This window comes from Varanus komodoensis, unplaced genomic scaffold (genome assembly GCF_004798865.1).
Source record: "Varanus komodoensis strain SLA01 unplaced genomic scaffold, ASM479886v1 scaffold80, whole genome shotgun sequence".
Lineage (NCBI taxonomy): Eukaryota > Metazoa > Chordata > Lepidosauria > Squamata > Varanidae > Varanus > Varanus komodoensis.
Genome location: NW_025336482.1, coordinates 2,544,023 through 2,562,544, shown reverse-complemented (window position 1 = coordinate 2,562,544; position 18,522 = coordinate 2,544,023). Strand labels below are relative to the sequence as shown.

At 57.7% G+C, this 18,522-nt stretch overlaps 1 protein-coding gene across 1 annotated transcript; it reads right to left on the bottom strand.

Annotated features, from left to right (window-relative positions):
* Positions 1-9,014: 9,014 nt before the first annotated feature.
* Positions 9,015-10,702, bottom strand: JUND (JunD proto-oncogene, AP-1 transcription factor subunit). Its single transcript, XM_044455932.1, has one exon. The coding sequence runs from the start codon at positions 10,671-10,673 to the stop codon at positions 9,612-9,614; it is 1,062 nt and encodes a 353-aa protein (XP_044311867.1). The 5' UTR covers positions 10,674-10,702; the 3' UTR covers positions 9,015-9,611.
* Between the last annotated feature and the right edge of the window lie 7,820 nt (positions 10,703-18,522).

Sequence of the window (18,522 nt, the reverse complement as noted above, 5' to 3'; positions counted from 1 at the left end):
GTCGCGAAGTCGCGTCCAACCCGTCGCCACCCCATGGACAAACTTCCCCCAGGCCTTCCTGTCCCCCACCATCCCTGGAGTCCACTCAAGCTCACACAAACTGCCCCAGTGACCCATCCAGCCCCCTCGTCCTCTGCCGTCCCCTCCTTCTCTTGCCCTCAATCCTTCCCAGCATCAGGCTCTTCTCCAGGGAGTCCGTCCTTCTCATCAGGTGGCCAAAGTATTTGAGCTTCATCTTCAGGACCTGGCCTTCTAAAGAGCAGTCAGGGTTGATCTCCTCCAGGACTGACCGGTTTGATCGCCTTGTGGTCCAAGGGACTCGCAGAGTCTCCTCCAGCGCCACAATCCAAAGGCCTCAATCCTTTGGCGCTCAGCCTTCCTTATGGTCCAGCTTTCACAGCCATACATTGTAACTGGGAAAACCATCGCCTTGACTAAATGCACTTTTGTTGGCAGAGTGATGCAATACTGGAGTTGGAAGGGGCCATGAAGGTCATCAAGGCCAACCCCCTGGATAATAGACTCACGGAACAGCAACAGGGCCCCAAGGGCCATATTGCCAACCCCCTGGATCATAGGATCATGCAATGGTGGAGTTGGAAGGGGCCATGAAGGCCATCGTGCCCAACCCCTTCAAACATAGGCTCATGGAAAAGTAGAGTGGGAAGGAGTCACCGGGTCCAGCCCCTGCTGTTGCACAATACCAGTTTCCCCATCCCCCTCAGATGGATGTCCAGTTTCTCACTGAATATCTTCAATGTGGGGGAGCCCACCCCCTCTCTAGGCGGCTGGTTCCACTGCTGCATTGCTCTGACAGTGACAAAGCTTTTCCTGGTATCTAGCTTCAATCTGAGTTGTTGCAGCTTGAGCTGATTATTCTTGTATCACTCCGGTATCAGCAAGAGGAGACCTTGATCTTCCTCTTTGTTATAGCCTTTGGGATCAAGGATATCATGTCCCATCTCATTGTTTTCTTCTCAAGGCTGAACATGACCAGTTCTCTCTGTCTCTCCTTATACGGCAGCGTTTCCAAACCTCAGTCTTCTCTTCTCAAGGCTGAACTTGCCCAGTTAGAAACATAGAAACAGAGAACCATAGAAACAGAGTGAGTCAGAAGGGGTCTTATGGGCCATCTAGTCTGACTCCTGGCTCCAGCCGGCTCCGCTCACGACGTGTCACCATGTACATGTCCAGCCTATCCTTGAACACCCTCACCGATGGGGTCTCAGCCACCTCCCATGGAAGCCCATTCCACACCCTCGGGGTCCTGACTGTCAGGAAGTGCTTCCTGGCATCTAAATGGGACCTTGGTTCCCTGAGCTTTGCTCCATTGGAGCACATCCTGCCTTCCTCTGCAGGGGAGAACAGGTCTCTACCCATCTCCATGTGACACCCCCCTCATGTACCTACTTCATCCCTTCTGAGCCTCCCCTTCTCCAGGCTGAAGAGGCCCAGTTCCCTCAGTCTTGCCTCATACGGCATCCCCTGCAAACCGGCCACCAACCTTGTGGCCCTACGCTGCACTGACTCTAACCTGGCTACATCCTTCCTGTAACGAGGGGCCCAAACTGAGCACAATACTCCAGTTGCAGGTGCACCCGAGTCATATAGAGTAGCAGTAACACCTCTCTTGATCTTGAAGCCACACTTCAGGCTATGCAACCAAGGGTGGCGTTCTGGCTCATGTTTAGCCTGCAGTGAACCAGCACCCCGAGGTCCCTTTCACAAGTGCTGCTCTCCAGCCGCTTGTCCCCTAACCCGTACTTATGACACCCATTCCTGTGCCCCAAGTTGAAGACCTTGCACTTATCCACATTGAACGCCATCCTGTTGTCTCCTGCCCACTTCCATAGTCTGTCCAGATCCTTTTGGATCCAGAGTACCTGCTCCTCAGTTGTGGCCACTGCTCCAGTTTTAGTGTCATCTGCGAATTTGATCAGCAGACTGTTCACCCCTTCTTCCATGTCATTTATGAAAAGATTAAACAGGATTGGCCCCAGGACAGAGCCCTGGGGGACCCTGCTTGTCACTGGCCGCCATCCTGATGATGCCCCATAATAGTTACCCTCTGCTTTTGGTTTGTCAGCCATGCCCTAATCCATCAGGCAGTGCATTGGTCTATCCCAAAACTCCTTAGTTTCTCAACCAGAATATCATGGGGCACTTTGTCAAAGGCCTTGGTGAGATCCAGATAAACCATCATCCACCGCGTCCCCTCCATCCAGCCACATCGAAACTTTGTCATTGAATTGCACAAGGTTTGTCTGGCAGGACCTGTTTTTGTGGAAGTTGTGTTATGTGGCCACTAACCTCCCTTCTCTATCTAGGGTTACTCAATCTTTCGCTATTATGAGTCTTTCCATTGTTTTTCCTACAATGGACGTAAGGCTAACTGGTCTGTAATTCCGCATGTCCCCTCTACTACCCTTTTTGAAACTTGGGACCACTGACGCCACCCTCCAGCCCTCTGGAACTTCACCCGTTCTCCACGAGGTCTCAAAAATGGAGGCCAGCGGGCGTGAGAGAACCCCTGCCAACTGCCTAAATACTCTCGGGTGTAACCCGTCAGGGCCTGACGCCTTTGTAATGTCCAATGCCCTGAGGAGCCCCTCAACTTCTAGGGTGGTGACTCCAATCTGTGCCCCTAAGTCCCCAGCCTCATCTGATCTCCTATGTGGATCTCCCCCGTCCTGCTTTGGGGAGAACACAGAGACAAAATAGTCATTTAGCATCTGTGCCTGTTCCCTCATATCAGTCACTGGATCTCCTTCCTCCTTATTTCGTGATCCCACCACTTGTCTCCCCTTCCTCTTCCTGTTTACATGCTGAGAGAAGCCCTTTTTGTTGCTCTTGATATTCTTGGCAAGTCTCAGCTCATAATCAGCCTTCGCCTTGCGAAGAATCCTTCTGCAATGGGCCTCCTCCTCCCGGTATACCTTTTTGTCTCTTTGCCCCAGTGCCCATTTCCTGCGGAGGCTCCTCTTGCGTCTATTCCCTCTAACCGCCTCCTTTCTCATCCATGGCGGCACTCTCCTCCGCCTCCCCACCTTACTGACTAGAGGTATCGTCAGGCTTGTGCCCCCAAAACCTCCCTCTTCAGTGCCATCCACCCCTCCTCAACTCCCTTGCCTCCCAGTAACCCGTCCCAGGAGACTTTCCCCAGTCTGGCCTTCAATGGCCAAAGTTGGCCCCCTTGAAGTCCCAGCTTCTAGAGCTCGACCTGCTGCGTGGCCCCAGTCCCCTGATCTCAAAGCAAAGTATGGAGTGATCACTTGCATCCAGAGCTCCCCTAATCTGTACTTCACCTATCAGCTCCTCCCTGTTGGTCAAGACCAAGTCAAGCATGTTCCCCCCCTGTTGGGAGACTAATATCCGGGAGACTGAAATCTCCCATAATTACTGTGTCTCTCCCTTGAGATATCCTTAGAATCTGGCCTGTCAGGCCATCATCCAGGGGCTCAAGTTGACCTGGAGGGCAACAACATACCCCCACTGTCAGGTCCCTCCCCCTGTCAAAACCCCTAAAACTGCTTCCTATCCCTTCCCTGACATATAACACTACGCCCCCTCCCTCTTCCCCTTCCTGTCCTTTCTAAACAGGTGATACCCCTCCAGGTTCACATTCCAGCCTTGCCTTTCATCCCACCAGGTTTCCGTGATCCCCACCAGGTCAGACCCTCCCATTCCCAGGAGAGCTTCCAGCTCTTCCCGCTGGTTTCCCCTGCTCCTAGCATGGGTGCACATGCACCTCAGCTCCTTCCCACCGCTTCCTTTCCTTGGGTCCGCAGCCTCCTCCTTCCCCCCACCTTCCCTGATATCAGCCCCCTCTTTGCAGGAGTCCTGTCAGTCCCTCACAGGGCAGTTTGCAAGCCCTGGCTCATTTTTTATGCTCTCTGCTGGACCCTTTCTAATTTACCTGCAGCTTTCTTATATCTTGGTGCCCAGAACCAGATATAGGATTCCATCTCAGGGCCCCACACCTTTCCAATATCACATTTCCGACAGGGGCCTAGCCCTAACCCCCCCCCCCCCCCGCAATTGGCTGCATCCTGCGTGAAGGTGGCACAGGCAATGCCCCCCACCTTTGGCTTGCCCTGCCTTCTCCTGCTGGACAGCAGCTTCGCTCCCTCCAGCACTGGCCAAACCTTGGCCACGACACTTGCCAACGGCTTCCTTGTACTGAGTCGGGGGATGAAGCCCCACGGAGCCCGGGTCCACAATACCTGATCAGCCGCCTCCCCTGACTGCAAGCGGGCCAGATGCTACACCCAGCATCTGGGGTCTTCCCCAGACGGCGGCGTTGGTGGTCATGGGCCTGCCCTGAGTGGAGCAGGGCCTTCTCCGGGGTGGCCCACACACAATGGGACCAGCTCCCCTCCAAGGCCTGCCTGGCAGCAACTTTACCATACTTTCAGCCCCTGACTAAGACGGCATGCGGGGAGAGGGTTGCGAATGATGGCCTTGCTGGCTAGGGATGATGGGAGTGGCATGTGAGGGTAAGAAAATTCATCTGTTGCTGCTGTTTTTAAACAGAAGCAGGATTTTCAGCACAGCCACGATTTTATTTTGCATCCTTATTTATTTTGCATCCTTATTTATCCTGCACTGCCCTCCTTCCCCAGCTGCCCCAGTGCTTCCAGGACCTTCGTTCTCCCTCCTCTGGCAGCTGGGCTGCCCCCAGCAGCTCAGTGCCAGCTGGGACAGACCAGGGGCTGGGTTTTGCATCCCGGTTCTTGCGGCCCGAGAGTTTCTCCGAAACCGAATCCATCCCTGGGGCTGGAAGACCCTGCCCGGCTGATGTTTAGACAACAGCACCTCACCCCCCTTAGCAACAGCACGGCGTTCTGTTTGCTTCCCTCCCTTGCCCTTGGCAAACGACCACAAAATATTGTCCCCACCCTGAGAAATTGGCAGCCTTCGCCCCATCTGGTTTTGGTTTAAAGTGCCGCTCGGAGTGACCCAGAGGAGGGTGACGGCCTCCACCCTGCGTCTGACACATGCCTCCCCTCTGCATTCCCAGGAAAGGTGGCCCCTACCTGGCCACATCTTCCTGCCCGTGGCCACGGGGGAAGCCACACAGGTCGTGGCGGGGGGGGGAGCAGGCAGAGGAAAGGGAGAGCATCTCCCTGAATCAGTGGAAAGGCAGCCTGGGACTTGGGAAGACCCGTCTGCGGTGCAAGGAGGGAGCTTCCCCGTCCTGGGTGCTGAGGGGCAGACCTGGCCTGGACAGCGGATCAAGCAGCACACACCTTCCAACACAGCTCTTCTCAATAGAGGACTGCCCTCCACAGAGTGGGCATCTGGCCACCCTACTCTGGGCACTGCAGGCTGTAAGCAGCCCTGTCTGGCCAAGGGCTGTTTTTGCTCTCCGCCGTTCGGATGTTTCTCAGATGCCTGGAGTGAGGTTTAGAAGGGCAGGAGAGAAATCCCATAAGCAAAACAAAACAAAAACAAAGCCTTTGGAATTTATCTCCAAAGTTGCCATTCTTGCTCTTTGTTATCTTTTTGCTGTAATGTTCCATTTTATTATAAGTCATCCTGGGAAAGAATTGTTTTGCTTTGGTATGAGAAGGGAGGGAAGTCAAAAAATAAATACAGAGTCACTTTATAAAACTTAGCAACACATTCAATTCTGTAAGAAATGAAGAGAAGGTAGGAAAGTAGGAGGGGAGAACAATTGTTCAGTATTTTTCCTCTTCCCTCCCAATTGCTTTTCCTCTTGGATCTGTGCATTTAGACTATAACCTGAGACCAAAGACTTCTTTTTGCTAGTCTTTACAAACAACTTGGGGAACTTTTGTGGGCTGATGAGTGGAGTATTTCTGTAAATGAACAAATTGTTCCAGGTTTGAACTGCCAGGGACCCAGTGTTCAGATAGATTACTCCTGTTGTTAGCTGCCCTACAGATTTAGCTGGTGTGGGAGCCAGCCACTCTCTTGCTCCCCCCACTCCCTGCAAGTTAGGATCTTGAGAGAACTTAAGGAAAGCAGCCACAAGCAATCTGAAATAATGCCTGTAGGACTTTTTCTCTTTAATCACACACTGGATTATAGGATGTTGTTCTGATTAATCATGCGGAAGAGGGCATTTCCCCATTAAAACACACACAGATTTGCACTGCTGTTTTGAAGACTTTTGGGGAAGGGGGCAGAAAAGCTAGCCAAAAATATTAAAATGCAGACCCTTGGTGCATTTTCAAGGCTAACCCATTTATTCTGGCTTCAGTTTTTGGACCAGAATCCCGGCTATCTAGGATCAAATGTCCCTGGAGATATTCCTGCAATAGACCAAATGCCCCCGCCTTGGATGTGACAGCCGGAGGGGAGACAGTGCCTTGGGGAAGGGGTCCAGCCAAGCTGGGACAGCTCCCCAAGCCATCAGTCAGAAGAGCACTCTTGTTAATTATGTGTTTTATTTGGCAATCACAAAAGCTGCCGCCCATTTAGGAGAGGCCTTCCACCTTCATATCAGCCAGCTAGGCCTGCCGGGCTGTGCTCTAGCTTGTCCTCTGACCGGCTGCCTTCCTTCCCGAGTTAAATGAAAAGATGTGAAGAAATGGGATTCAGCTGGAGCAGAGCAGAGAGATAGCCACCAACTAGTTCGGCATTCTGGGCCTGATGCAAGGAAAAGACGTTCGGAAAGCTTGGGCAAGGCAATCCCTGTGTGATCCCACTCCTTTCCAGCACTCAGGTAGACTGCCTATCTCCATGGAGGTTCAGGTCGGCACAGGGATGCACCTCAGAAGCCTAAGCCCAGTGCTGGATCAGACCAAAATTCATTAGCGACTCCCATCATCTTCCCATCAGCCGACTGACTTTCTGCTCACCCCGTCTCTGCAGAAGGTCCCTTCGTCTCCCAGTGGGGGCTCACTGGAGCAGTAGGCTGGAAAAGTGAGCCCCTAGAACAAGGGCTGGCTCCCTGCATCCATCACTCCAGATGTCTTGGGCTCCTACACCTGACTACGGAAACATCTGGAGGGCTGCAAGCATGCACAACAGACCGCAAAATGCTTGCCAAACTGAGTTTTACCATTTTTCCTCCCTTTTGGCCCAAACAAATTAATGTTAATGAAGCAGCACAGGAAGGACTAGTCTGCTTGCTCTCCCATTATCTTGGTCAACCCCGCCCGTGTTTAATTGGATTGCAGACCTGACAAAACCTGAGTTTTGGATTGCAGAAGTAGGTTTGAGATTTTGTATTTTACATTATGTCTTAAATTATGATTACTACATTGTATTTATAATTGGAGCTGCCTAGAACTCTTGTGAGCTAAAGACAAGAGAGAAAGGTTTTAAACAGAATACAAATAGCTTAATTAGCCAAGCCCCTTCTCAAAGGGCCAGCTTGCTCCAAGGTATGGGTGCCCACAGCTGGAAAGCTCTCCCTAAGCTACTGAACAACATTTTCTTGTTCCTCAAGTTATGGGGCAGCACAGAAGTAAAATGAAATAAATAAACAAACATTCTGGCATCAGGCAAGAACTTCTTGTTCAAATAGGATTAAACATTTTTCAGTGTTGCTGAATATTCTTCAACAGCTGGAATACTGTGCAAATGCTTCGCACATCAAAGTGTGTCATATTAGTGTTATTTAACAGATCCCAGGACCCTCCAGATGGTCTTGGGAACAATGAAAGCTGCAATGCAAAACATCTGGATTGCCCCAAGCTGGGGAAGTTTGCTCCAGTCTCTGTGTTAACATTTTTTTATTTAACTCAGGGGACTAGGTCACTAGGAGGCTAAGGCACGGAAAGACTCAGAGGTGCAAAGCACACCAGAATTGAACCCAATTCCCTCCCTGCAGTGCAGGGAATTCTCTGCCAGATGGCCCATCACCTCAGCTAACATTTGAGGCCGTTTTCAGAGGTGCATGGAGCCAGGCTAGGGCTGGCTCTGGGCCCCTGGGAGTGGGGGGCCTGTTTCCCTGAGCAGTGGGCGCTGAGGACTCCCCCCAGGCCTCCGCCGCCCCCATCTGTGCTGGGCTTCAGCTGAAGTGGCCGAAGAGCAGGGCTGCTTCAAGGTTCTTCAAAGCACACAGGTGCAGATTCCACGCGCGCTGGGTTGTTGGGATTGGAGCCCTCATTGCCCTCGGTCGTGGAACACACCAGATGATGGGAGTTGGAATGCAACCATGCCCGAAGGGCCACCGGCACACTGCTCTGGGAACAGAGGATAAACTGGAGAAATGGCATATGCAGTGTAACGCCACAGCCCCATTTCGGAATGCCGTCTGAAGCCACTGTGTGGAAGGCACTTGCCCACGCAAGGGGCCCTATAGCTCCCCAGGGCCAGCTGTGCCCAGGCACAGATGGGGGGGGGGCAGGCAGGCATCTCCCTACAAAACTGGGGAGCGGTGGGGGACACAACGCACCGCCAACAGCTCGCCCAGCTGAGGCACCTGCTGGAGCCAGCCTTCATTTTCCCAGGGCCACAAGGCGGCAGGACGGGGTCCCACGCCCACCCCCATGTTCCTCAGCAATGCTGCGCACTGGCACAGAGAGCCAGAGCCCCGGCCAGCCTCCTCTTCCTCCGTGAATGTATCCGATTCCCAACTCAGCGCGGAAGCCCATTAGCGGTTTTGTTCCAGACCACATCAAGCAGCCAGTCTTTGCCCTGCCTTGACTCTCCCACCCACTGGCTTCATGCTTCTGCTTCTAGCGTCGTGCGGAAGAACAGTGACTCCCACCCGACTTGACTTGGCGCCCCTCTGCCAGGCTTGCCGTGTCTCCACACTAAACAGCCCCAGATGCCGCAACTACTCCTAACAGGGGGCTTGGTCCAGGACCCGTCACTTTAATTACACTTCGCTGCCCTTTGTCTAACTCTCAAATGCCAGCTTGGGTGCACCGTCCTGCACATGCAGGCCGTCTTCTGTGCCCGCCCCCCGCCATTCTCTAGGGCTCTGGTGCCCAGGATGGAACCAGAGGGCGTGGGTTAGGGTTCAGATAACTCCCTTCAAAGAAAGCACCCAGCCCACCCCCACTTTTGAAAAGAAAAAACCAGACCGGACTTCGTTTTGCATTTTCCAACGCCTGCACAGACTTTACTGCACTGTGGAATGTGACGAGAGAAATATCACAAAAGTCAAAGGCAAGAGTGTAAGAACCCCGCCCCCCAAAACAAGAGATGGGCGGGATTGTATATTAACATAAATACGGTACAGGAAAGGAAATAGTTCTTGGAAAAGAGGTGGGGTGGGGAAGGGGGGAAACAGCAGGCTGCCCAGGCCAGATCCCAAAGAACTGGGACTGGACACGGCTTGGGGCAACATCACCCTCCACCCTGGCGTCCCCAGGGCCCTCGGAGGGCTCGAAGCAGCCCAAAGTCACAGGCCACGATCGGGGCGCACAGGCTCCCCTGCCCGCCCGCCGGCCCGCCCCCCCCGAGTTCCAAAGCTTGGCAGGGGGCCTCTGTCCTGCATTTGGCCAGGGTTGGGGGCTTCTCCCACCACGACATCTGCTGTTCTCGCCGGCAGCCCCGCGCTTCCTCTGCTCCCCTGGTGTCAGTCCAAGGCGGGGAGGGAACCCAACCTCTGCAGCTGCGGACACGTCCGCCGGCCCCTCTGCCCGAAGTCAGTCCTTCCTCCGCCAGAGAGCCCGGGCGGCTGACCGTCAGTAGGCTGGGACCTGGTGCGGGGCAGGCACGGGCGGCTGGTGGGGCAGCAGCTGGCAGCCGCTGTTGACGTGGCTGAGCACCTTCTGCTTCAGCTGGGCCACCTGCTCGCGCAGCAGGTTGGCCGTCGAGGCCAGCTCCGTGTTCTGGCTCTTCAGGCTCCTCACCTTCTCCTCCAGGCGCGAGATGCGCTCCAGCTTGCGCCGCCGGCACTTGGAGGCGGCGATGCGGTTGCGCAGCCGCTTGCGCTCGGCCTTGATGCGCTCCTGCGTGTCCATGTCGATGGGCGAGAGCGGCGGGCTGCTGTCGCCGAAGCTGGCCACCTCCGGCACGATCTGCGGCTCGTCCTTCAGCGGCGGCGGCGGCGGCGGCGGCGGCAGCCGCGAGTGCGCCTGGAACGGGCCCTCGGCCGCCGCGTACGCGCCCGCGAAGGTGCTCAGGTTGGCGTACACGGGCGGCTCCACCACCGGCGCGGGCGGCCGCGGCTGCGACGCCGGCGGGGCCAGGCTGGCGGCCGGGGGCAGCTCGCCCCCGACGGGGCCCCCGCCGCCGCCGCCCAGCTGCTGGCTCTGGTAGTGCAGGTCCTCCAGCGCCTTGACGAAGCCGGCGGCGAACTCCTGCTCGTCGGGGGCGGCACTGCCGCCGCCGCCGCCGCCAGCCGCGGCCGCCGCGCCGCCGCCGCCGGCCTTGGGGAAGGGGAAGTGCGCGCCGCCGCTGGTCGGCGTGGTGGTGACCAGGCCGTTGGACTGGATGATCAGGCGCTCGAGCTCGGGCGAGGCCAGCTTGAGCAGGCCCAGGTCCGGCGAGGCCAGCAGGGCCCGGCCCTCGCCGTCGCCCGGCGGCGCCGAGGAGGCCCCGGGGGCGGGCGCGGGCGCGCCGGCGGGCGCCTTCAGCTCGCCCAGCGCCAGGGAGAGCCCGTCCTTCTTCATGCGGCCGCCGTCAGCGCAGGGCTGCGCGGGGGCGCTGCCGGAGGGGCCGCCCGCGGGGGAGGGCGCCGCCGCCGCCGCCGCCGCCGCCGCCAGCGCGATCAACACATCGTCGTGGTAGAAGGGAACGTCCATCCTCCTCCCCGCGGGCGGCGGGGGGCGTCGCCGCGGGGGCCGCGCGGAGCCGGGCGCGCGATCCTCCCCCTGCCGCTGCGCGCCTGTCCGCCCGGCGGCGCCGGGCTCTGCTTCCGCGCGCCTCTGGAGCGCCCGCCCGCCGCGCCGCCGACGCTTTATCCCCTCCGTCGGGCCGATGACCTCACCGCGCGCGCCGCCCATTGGCTGCAGATGACGTCGGGCGCCCGGGCGGGGCGCGCGCGGGGCGGGAGGGGCGGGGCGAGGCGGCCACTCCCCCGGCCGCCGGCCGCGGCGCCCGCGTCGTCGGGGTGACCGGCTGCGTAAACTGCGGACAACAGCGCGCGGCCTCTCGGGCTGATGTCATGCGGGGCGGGGCCGCGCGCTCCGCACGGGCAGGCCGAGGGCACGGCGAGCGCTCCGCCCCGGGGGGCTTGCAGAGCGGCGCGGGGGGGGGGGGCGGCGCCTGCGCTGGGCGGGGGAGCGCTCTTGCTGCCCCCCGGTCGCTGGAGGAAAACACCCGCGGGGCGGGGAGTAAAAAGAGGAGCTCTCTGCCCCGAGGAGCTTCCCGAGCAGGAGAGAAAGCCCGTGCGGAGGTGCGGGGAGAGCGGCTGCTCCTTCGACTGGGCGCTTCTGTTGCGGGGCGGACACAGTCGCTCAAATTATTAATAGTAATACAGTGCGTCTACCTGTGTGTTTCTTTACGCTGGTTCGTGTTTTGTTTGCTGTTCGTGCATCAGCTGCTCCCGACCTGGAGCCATCCTGGTGTGCCGGACTACAGTTCCCATCGTACTATGAGCCGTCCCGAGGCTATGTAGTAAGGGGACGGCATATAAAAACTTTAAATAAAATAATACTGGCACATGGGCATAGCAGTCGAGCCCATCTGGAGGGCTCCAAGGGGGCACCTTTCATAGGGCTTTTGCCGTTTCAGTGCACACCTGGGAAGCCAAAGAGACCCTGCCCTGGAGGGCCGCGTGTGTGAGATCCGGGCATTGTGGCACTCCAGGTCCCATGTGCCTCGACGTGCAGCCAGCGATGGGCCTGTGCCGCCACTGCTCACGCCCCTTCCATCGGTGGCCCCCCGGGACGTGGCGCTCTCCCTCCTCCAGTCCCTCCCCGTCGGTTCTAGAGGGAAAAGGGGAGGGACCAGATGTCCACCTGGGACCCCAGCCCCCCACGGGAATAGAAAAGGGGTGGTCAGGCGGGCCCCTGGGGGGAGGGTGGGGCTCACGCAGCACCGCTTCTGATTGGCCCAGTGTGACTCGGGGGCCCCGCAGGGGGCGGTGTCAGCCTCTCCGCCCGCACACGCACCTTGGCCCGGGAAGGCAGACGCGCTCCCGCGGGTGCTTCCCAGCTGCTGCAGCGGGCGTGACATTCGCAGCTAGGCTCCCGGGCAGGAGTTCCACGTGTGCAGGATGGTCGTGGGGCCACGCCCCACCTGGCCCGGGTGGGACTCGAGCTGCCCCCTGGTGCACTCTTTGCAGGAGGGTTGCTAGCACAAGGCTGGGGCTTGCTTTCCTGTAGGGCTAGGCCCACTTGGGGGGCCGCGTCAGGCATGACCTTTTCTTCCTGGGTGGGCTGAGAGCTTGGCTGGGGGATGGGCCTGATCACCCCACTGGCCTCTGGACCAGACAGCAACGTGGTGCCCCACTGCTCATTTTCCTTTGCTCAGTGTGTGTTGTGCTCATCAGGGAGGGAAGATCAGGGGATTCCACCACCTGCAGATGGGGCGTGCATGTATTTATTGAAAGACAATCTCATAGGAGCTGACATGTGAGGAAAGGGGATGGGGAGGGAAGAGGAAAAACAAAGCTAGCACCCTGCTAGAACGGCTGGCAGTGGGGATGTATGGGCAACCTCCAGCACTTGGCTGACTGCTGGATGGCCTGCCCCCCTCTTGTTTGGGCCACTCATGTGCCCCCCAACCCACCATCCAAGGGCACAACCAGCCCTCAGAGGCAAAAAGTTGTCCCGGGGTGGCTTCAGGGCACTGGTGCCCTGCTGTGCCCCAAGACTTCTGCTGCTTTCTTCCCTGTCCTGGGCATCGTTTTGCAGTGGCACCGCAGCCGTCCTGTCCTGGGCTCAGGAACACAGTCTCCACGCCCCTTTTCCTGCTGGATCCCCCATGGGTGGGCTGTGGCAGGTTTTCCAGGGACATGGATGGGGCTCTGCCATTTCCCATGGCTGTTCATTTCTGCATTTTGTAACCTGCCTTTGGGCCTCCCCCTTGTGAGGAGGCTGAGGCAGCATCCACGTTCCATTTCATCCCACAACGATCCTGCAAGGTAGGTTGGTTAGGCAGAAGTCTGCAGTGCTTCTCTTGCAGGCTGCTGAAATGAGGGTCACCGCCAGCCCCAGTCTCACCAATACACATCAGTGGCTTCCCGTTTTCCCTCTGATCTGGGGGCAATGAGAGGGAAGAGGACTGCTCTCCCCACCTTGAAAACATTCCAAGTACACTTAGAGAAACACTGGAAGATGCCAGCACGAGATAAAACAAATCAACAGAGCACCCGTTCCCAACCTGATACTCTCCCGGGGCTTGGACTCCAAGTCCCATCATCTTTCAGTCAGGGTGGGCATGCCCGCAACAGCTGCAGAACTCCAGGGGAGCTACACATTCTGTGGCTTTCATTTCACTAATTAAATACTTGGGTAATCGCAGCAGAAGATCTGGCATGGGGTGCCTGCAGTGGGAGTCCCCACACCCGTCCGGAAGCCTATCAGCGCTTGCGGTGCAGAGGGAGGGGCTCCCCTGGGAGGCTTGTTGGAGGGGGGTGGGGAAGAAAGGGGCTTAACCGAGAGCAGATGGGATGCTTGGCTGCCTGCCGGTTTTCTAGGGACTCTCCCGCGCTCTGAAGCGAAGGTGCAAACAGCTCCCTCACAGCTCCCTCGCCACCAACAAAGCCCTTTCCATTACGCTGAGGAAGGAGAGCTGCCCCGGGCTGGATTTCAGCCTGTTTCATCCCAAAAGGTACAGCGGCAAGGAACTGGGCTCTCGAAGGCCTTCCTTGCTCTCTGGCTGAGCCTTTCGGGGTCTGAGCCGACCCCACTGGGCAAGACTGGACAACGACCCATAGCGCCTGGGCGAAGGAGCTCCCCAGGTCCTAACCCCTCGGGGAGAACGGGGGGGGGGATCTTGAGTGGGGGCAGGTACCTGTTTGATGCATTCGGCGATGCAGAAATGTCCCAGAATGGCAAACTGTCCATTTTTGGGACAACTATGGGACTCCCTCCCGAACACAGTTAGACTAATTCCATCCCAATGTCTTTTATAAGATGACTTCATTCCATATCTCAATTGCTTTTAATTATGCTGTCAGTGTCCTTTCAGATGCCCTTTGGGGAACAAAAGGCAGTCCGACCATCTTTTTATAATAATCAGCAAACGAATAAAAACCCTGACATATCACCATATCTGCTGACAGCCAAATCTCACGACGGAAACTCTTCGTGATCTGCCAGACATCTGCCTGCTGGCTGGGGGGCAGATGTGTCTTTTGCTGGCTATGGGGCAGGGCTGACGAGCGGAGGTCCTGCTGGTGCTTTCTGCCTTCCCCGGTGACCATCTGCTGCCCTCATTCCCCAAGAGGGATTTTGGGAAGACAAAGAATAGAGGGCCAGGAGTTCAGGGCCGCCATCCGCCAGCACATTCCTTTGGGGCCCAGCTGCCTCACACCAGATCGATTATAGGGATGTGCTGGGCAGACAAAGGGGGGCTGTATTTCCATGCGTGGATAATCACTGCAAGGAAATTCAGAGCAGCGCCCAGAGGAGCCACCCCAATGCTTGGGCACCCTGCCAGAGGCCCCTGTACCAAGGAGAGGGGGACCAGGCACCCGAGAAAGCGGCATCCGGCCAAGCGCGAGGGGCTGTCCGTTCCCCCGGCCCCCTCGGGGGACGGATCCCAGCTGCAGGCGAGCCGTGCGCAAACCCCGGGCTATTTTAGCTTCAGTTCAGTCCTTGGGAGGCAGGGTGTCCCTTTTGGGGGCTGAGGAGTTGGGCACAAATCCCGTGACTGAATACAACGTCCCGGGTTCAGCCTGCCAAGGACTCGGTGCGCAGGCAGGCGATTCCTGTTGCTCTTCGGCTGTGGGGAGGGCAGTGAGGAAACAGGGCCGGCTGGTTGCTCCTTGGCCACAGCACTTGGACTCTCGGGAGAATTTCTAGGCAACCTGTCACAGGTCATATGGAGGAAGAAGCCCTGCTTACATCCAGCGTGTCTGAAGTTTTTCGGCTCAGGGGCCCCTTGCAGGTTTGAAGATGCTCTCTCTGGCTGCATGCCAGCAGGTGGAATTCAGGCCAAAAGTGGCAGTTCCTGAGACAAAACAGCGGAGGCAAAAGTATCCGCTGAAAGCAGAAATGCAGTTCTTCAATATATTTTTTTAGACTTTAAATGTTGAGAGAGCCTCTAAAGATATTGCCAAACCATAGAAGGGCCTTAACCAGTTTTACTCAGTCTCTGAAGCACTTTTTCCCAACCACTGAGTGACCCCCTCTTATTGGGCAGTGAACAGACCCTTATGGCCCTTCACTTTTCTTCCCCAGAAGACGGTCGCTGGCCGTTCTCTCGGCCACCAAGTGTTGCTTTCCCGTTTCAGCAGGCGAGAATGCGGCTGGATGCTCCCTGCCCCTCTGCAGCCTGAGGCAAAGGGGTGTCTGGCGGCGGAGCTTCTCTGCCCTGCGGTGCAGCTGTCAAAGCCGCCGGAGCGTGGCCAGAAGCAACAGGCAAAGGGAAAAAAGGGGAAAGTCGGCCAACTCATGGAGGAGCAAGAGAGCAAAAGGCCGGACCAGCCGGGCACTGCGCCCAGAGAGATTCAACGCAAAAGCAGCCCGGCCTGGCACGGGTGTTGGCACCTTGGCCCGCTGCACTGGGGGCAGGCGAGGAGAGGAGAGGAGAGGAGGCCCGTCCTTGCTCTGGCTTCTGGGAGTCGCTGGCAGGGAGCGTCCCTCTGGCCCGCTGAGGTCAGATGCCACCAGGCCCCCCCCTGCCAAAGGGATCCTGTGGTGCCGGGCTTAACTCTTTGACTGCTGGACAAGCAAGCAGGCTGGCAGTGGAGACAGGGAAACCTTCAGAAGCAGGTCCCGCCGAACGCCCTGCCCAGTGAGGTGGACCCACCAACTGGTCTTGCATTTAATAACCAACCACGGCTGCGATCCGGCCGGCAAACCCTGGCTCACTCAGCAGGGCTCCCTCTGAGTAATCCTAGAGAGGACAGAACTTCTGCTATAATAGAGGTCCCACACAGTGCTTTCCCCCAACCGCACTGCTGGGGTGTGTTTGACCGCAATTCCCATCATCCCTAGCTGTGGATCTTGGGCTTGAGTTGTGCCTTGCATTCCATGGCTGCAGTCCCGAACCCAGCCACATTGCCCTTCTGCCTTTGTAAGTTTGCAACTTCAGTTGACGTCTTTCACCCAGCTGCAAACTTTCATCCGTGATATTCTTCCCTCTCAACCCATGAGGACTAGAATTCCCTTTTGTTTTTCATTATGTATGTGTCTTGATGTTTTTCGTACAAGGAACCTGCAGCAGCATTCAAGAGCCCGGTCTTCCCAGGCAGTTCTCTGTTGCGCTGCCCAAGAATGCATGACAGGCAGACATTCAAAAGATGCAGCCCACTCTAGTCCTGAATGCGGGGCCCCGGGTGCATTTCTGCCACTGTGCGGGCCGAGCAACCCTGCCGGGGGCAATTCTCCTTGCAGCGGGAGGCTTCGCCCGTGCTGGTGCCTGGAAGGCCAAGGCCGGGCAGGTGGGCACGCGGATCCGAGGCCCCTGGGAAGGCACCCGCTGCGGGCCCACTCCTCCCCAGCTGCTCTTCCTCCTCCTCCTCCTCCTCCTCCTCCTCCGAGGCCAGGGAACAGCGAGCCCAGGCGCCGCTCGCAGGGGGCGCTGCTGCGGGGCGGGCAAGCGCCCCGCCGTCGAGAGGCGCCCCGCTCGGGCTCCCGCAACGTCCTGCGAAGCGACCGGGGAGTAGGGGGTTAAGGCGCGTCAGAGGCGGAGGGCCGCGTCACCGGTGACGTCAGCCCGGGTCGCGGAGCCGCATGTCGGGGCCGGCGGAGCCCCCGCCCGGCAGAAGCGCCTGGCGCCTCGTGCGAGAGAGAGAGGGTGCGAGGGGGCGCTGCTAGGCAGGGCCAGGCCACGGAGCCCGCCCACCCGCTCTTCCCAGCGACGCCCCCGAGCCTGGCGGGAGGCCATCTGCCCCTCAGCTCCCCCTGACGCTCGGGGCGTCTGCTGCAGCGGGCTCGGGCCAGAAAAGAGGGTCCCCCGAGACCCCTTCCTCTTGCTGCGTTGCCAGTTTTTGTACTTTGCCCTTGCTGGAATTGAGACCGATTCGTGAGACTAGCAAAGGACGCTCGCCTCACTGTGGAAAGTTGAAAGTCCACGTTTCACGGGACCCGGCCGAAAAAGCGCCGTGCACTCCTGCAAGCCACGAAGGGCGCTGGCCCGGTGCGGGCGGGCCGCGGGGCAAGCGCCGAGAAATCCGTGGCGCCTTTCCTCACTGCTGCTGCACAGCGCCCGCATCCCCCCCTTTCCTCTCGCGAGGAGCCCAAGCAGCTTGCGGAGTTCTGCTCTGCTCCAAAAGTAGGTGAGGCTGAGATCCGCTAGGGAGCGGCGTGGCTGAGTGGGGGCTTGAACCCGGATCTCCCAAGCCCTGGCCCCAGAGTCCCTTTGGGTCTGGCGCCATCCTGCGTTCTGATGGTCCTGAATGGAAAACCATCTCCACGCAGGGGAAGCCAACAGCCAGGAGGGCACCTGTGGCCCTCGCAGGCTTGCTCTCTGCTTTCTCCCCTCCTGCAGGTGCACCTGGTCGTGGGAAAACGGTGGGTGCGAGATCCTGCCGGGAGGCTGGCGGGCCAGCCAGTGGGAGAAGCCCTTTGCCACCGGCTCCGTTCCAAGGCAGTGCACACACCCAGGGCCGAGGCATGGAAAGTAAGTGCACCCTGCCTTCCAGGGGAGATGCGAAGCAGAGGCGTGCCAGGCCGCAGAAACATTCTTGTGGGGACTGTGAGAGCGGTTGGGCCTGTGCTAGGGAGCAGGGTGAGCTCTTTTCTGGCCCAAGGGGTGTTCCAGCTGGCGGAAGCTCAATTCCCGGGGAACTGCAAAGCCCAGAACAGTGGTGCTTGTCTGGGATTGCAGCTGCCCAGCAGCAAGTCAAAAGCCACAGCTAGTAGAATTCTCAGCCTGGCCTACCTTGCAGGGTTATTGCGAAGGTCTACTGTGCCAGAGGGGAGAACCACAGATGTGATCCTGCGCTCCTTAGAAGAGAACAGAACAGGCCATTAAAGTTATTCCGGTGGTACGTGGTTTGTGCTTCCTTCAACGGCTGCTGAGGATTGCATTATTCTTCTATCATTTTTGAGATCTCTTGCAGCCCAGCCTGGAAACTGTCTTAATATAAAAATGTTTCTGATAAATACAGAAGTAAACGTGCATTTATACCCACCACACATGAAAACGGGCTTGGAAAAAGAGAACGCATGAACACGATGCCCTGGAATTTGATGGGCTTCTGCCTTTGCCCTCAACTCTGCTTGTCTTTTTCAACAGGTGAAGGTATAGCCACACGCAAGGTGATCCTTCCAGTGCAATGGTGGATTTGTTCCTTCCAGTGCAATGGTGGATTTGTTTTAAAGGTGTGGGTGCTAGGTGGGGGGAAGTTAAATGACCACCTAGGCCAGGGTTTTTTCTGGGCTCCTGTGGAATTGTGCAGGGGATGTTCTACATGTTGAGAGAGAGAGAAAAGGCGTGGAATTGGAATCGCTACCAAGGGCTTGGGTTAGGCCTTTTGTCCTCCCTGGAAGCCTGCGGATGCTTCTTCTTCCCTTGGAGGAAAGGTGTTCCCCC

What these genes read in the sequence shown, in the direction of transcription:
- JUND (XM_044455932.1), bottom strand. Translation starts at nt 10,673, where the DNA reads ATGGACGTTCCCTTCTACCACGACGATGTGTTGATCGCGCTGGCGGCG.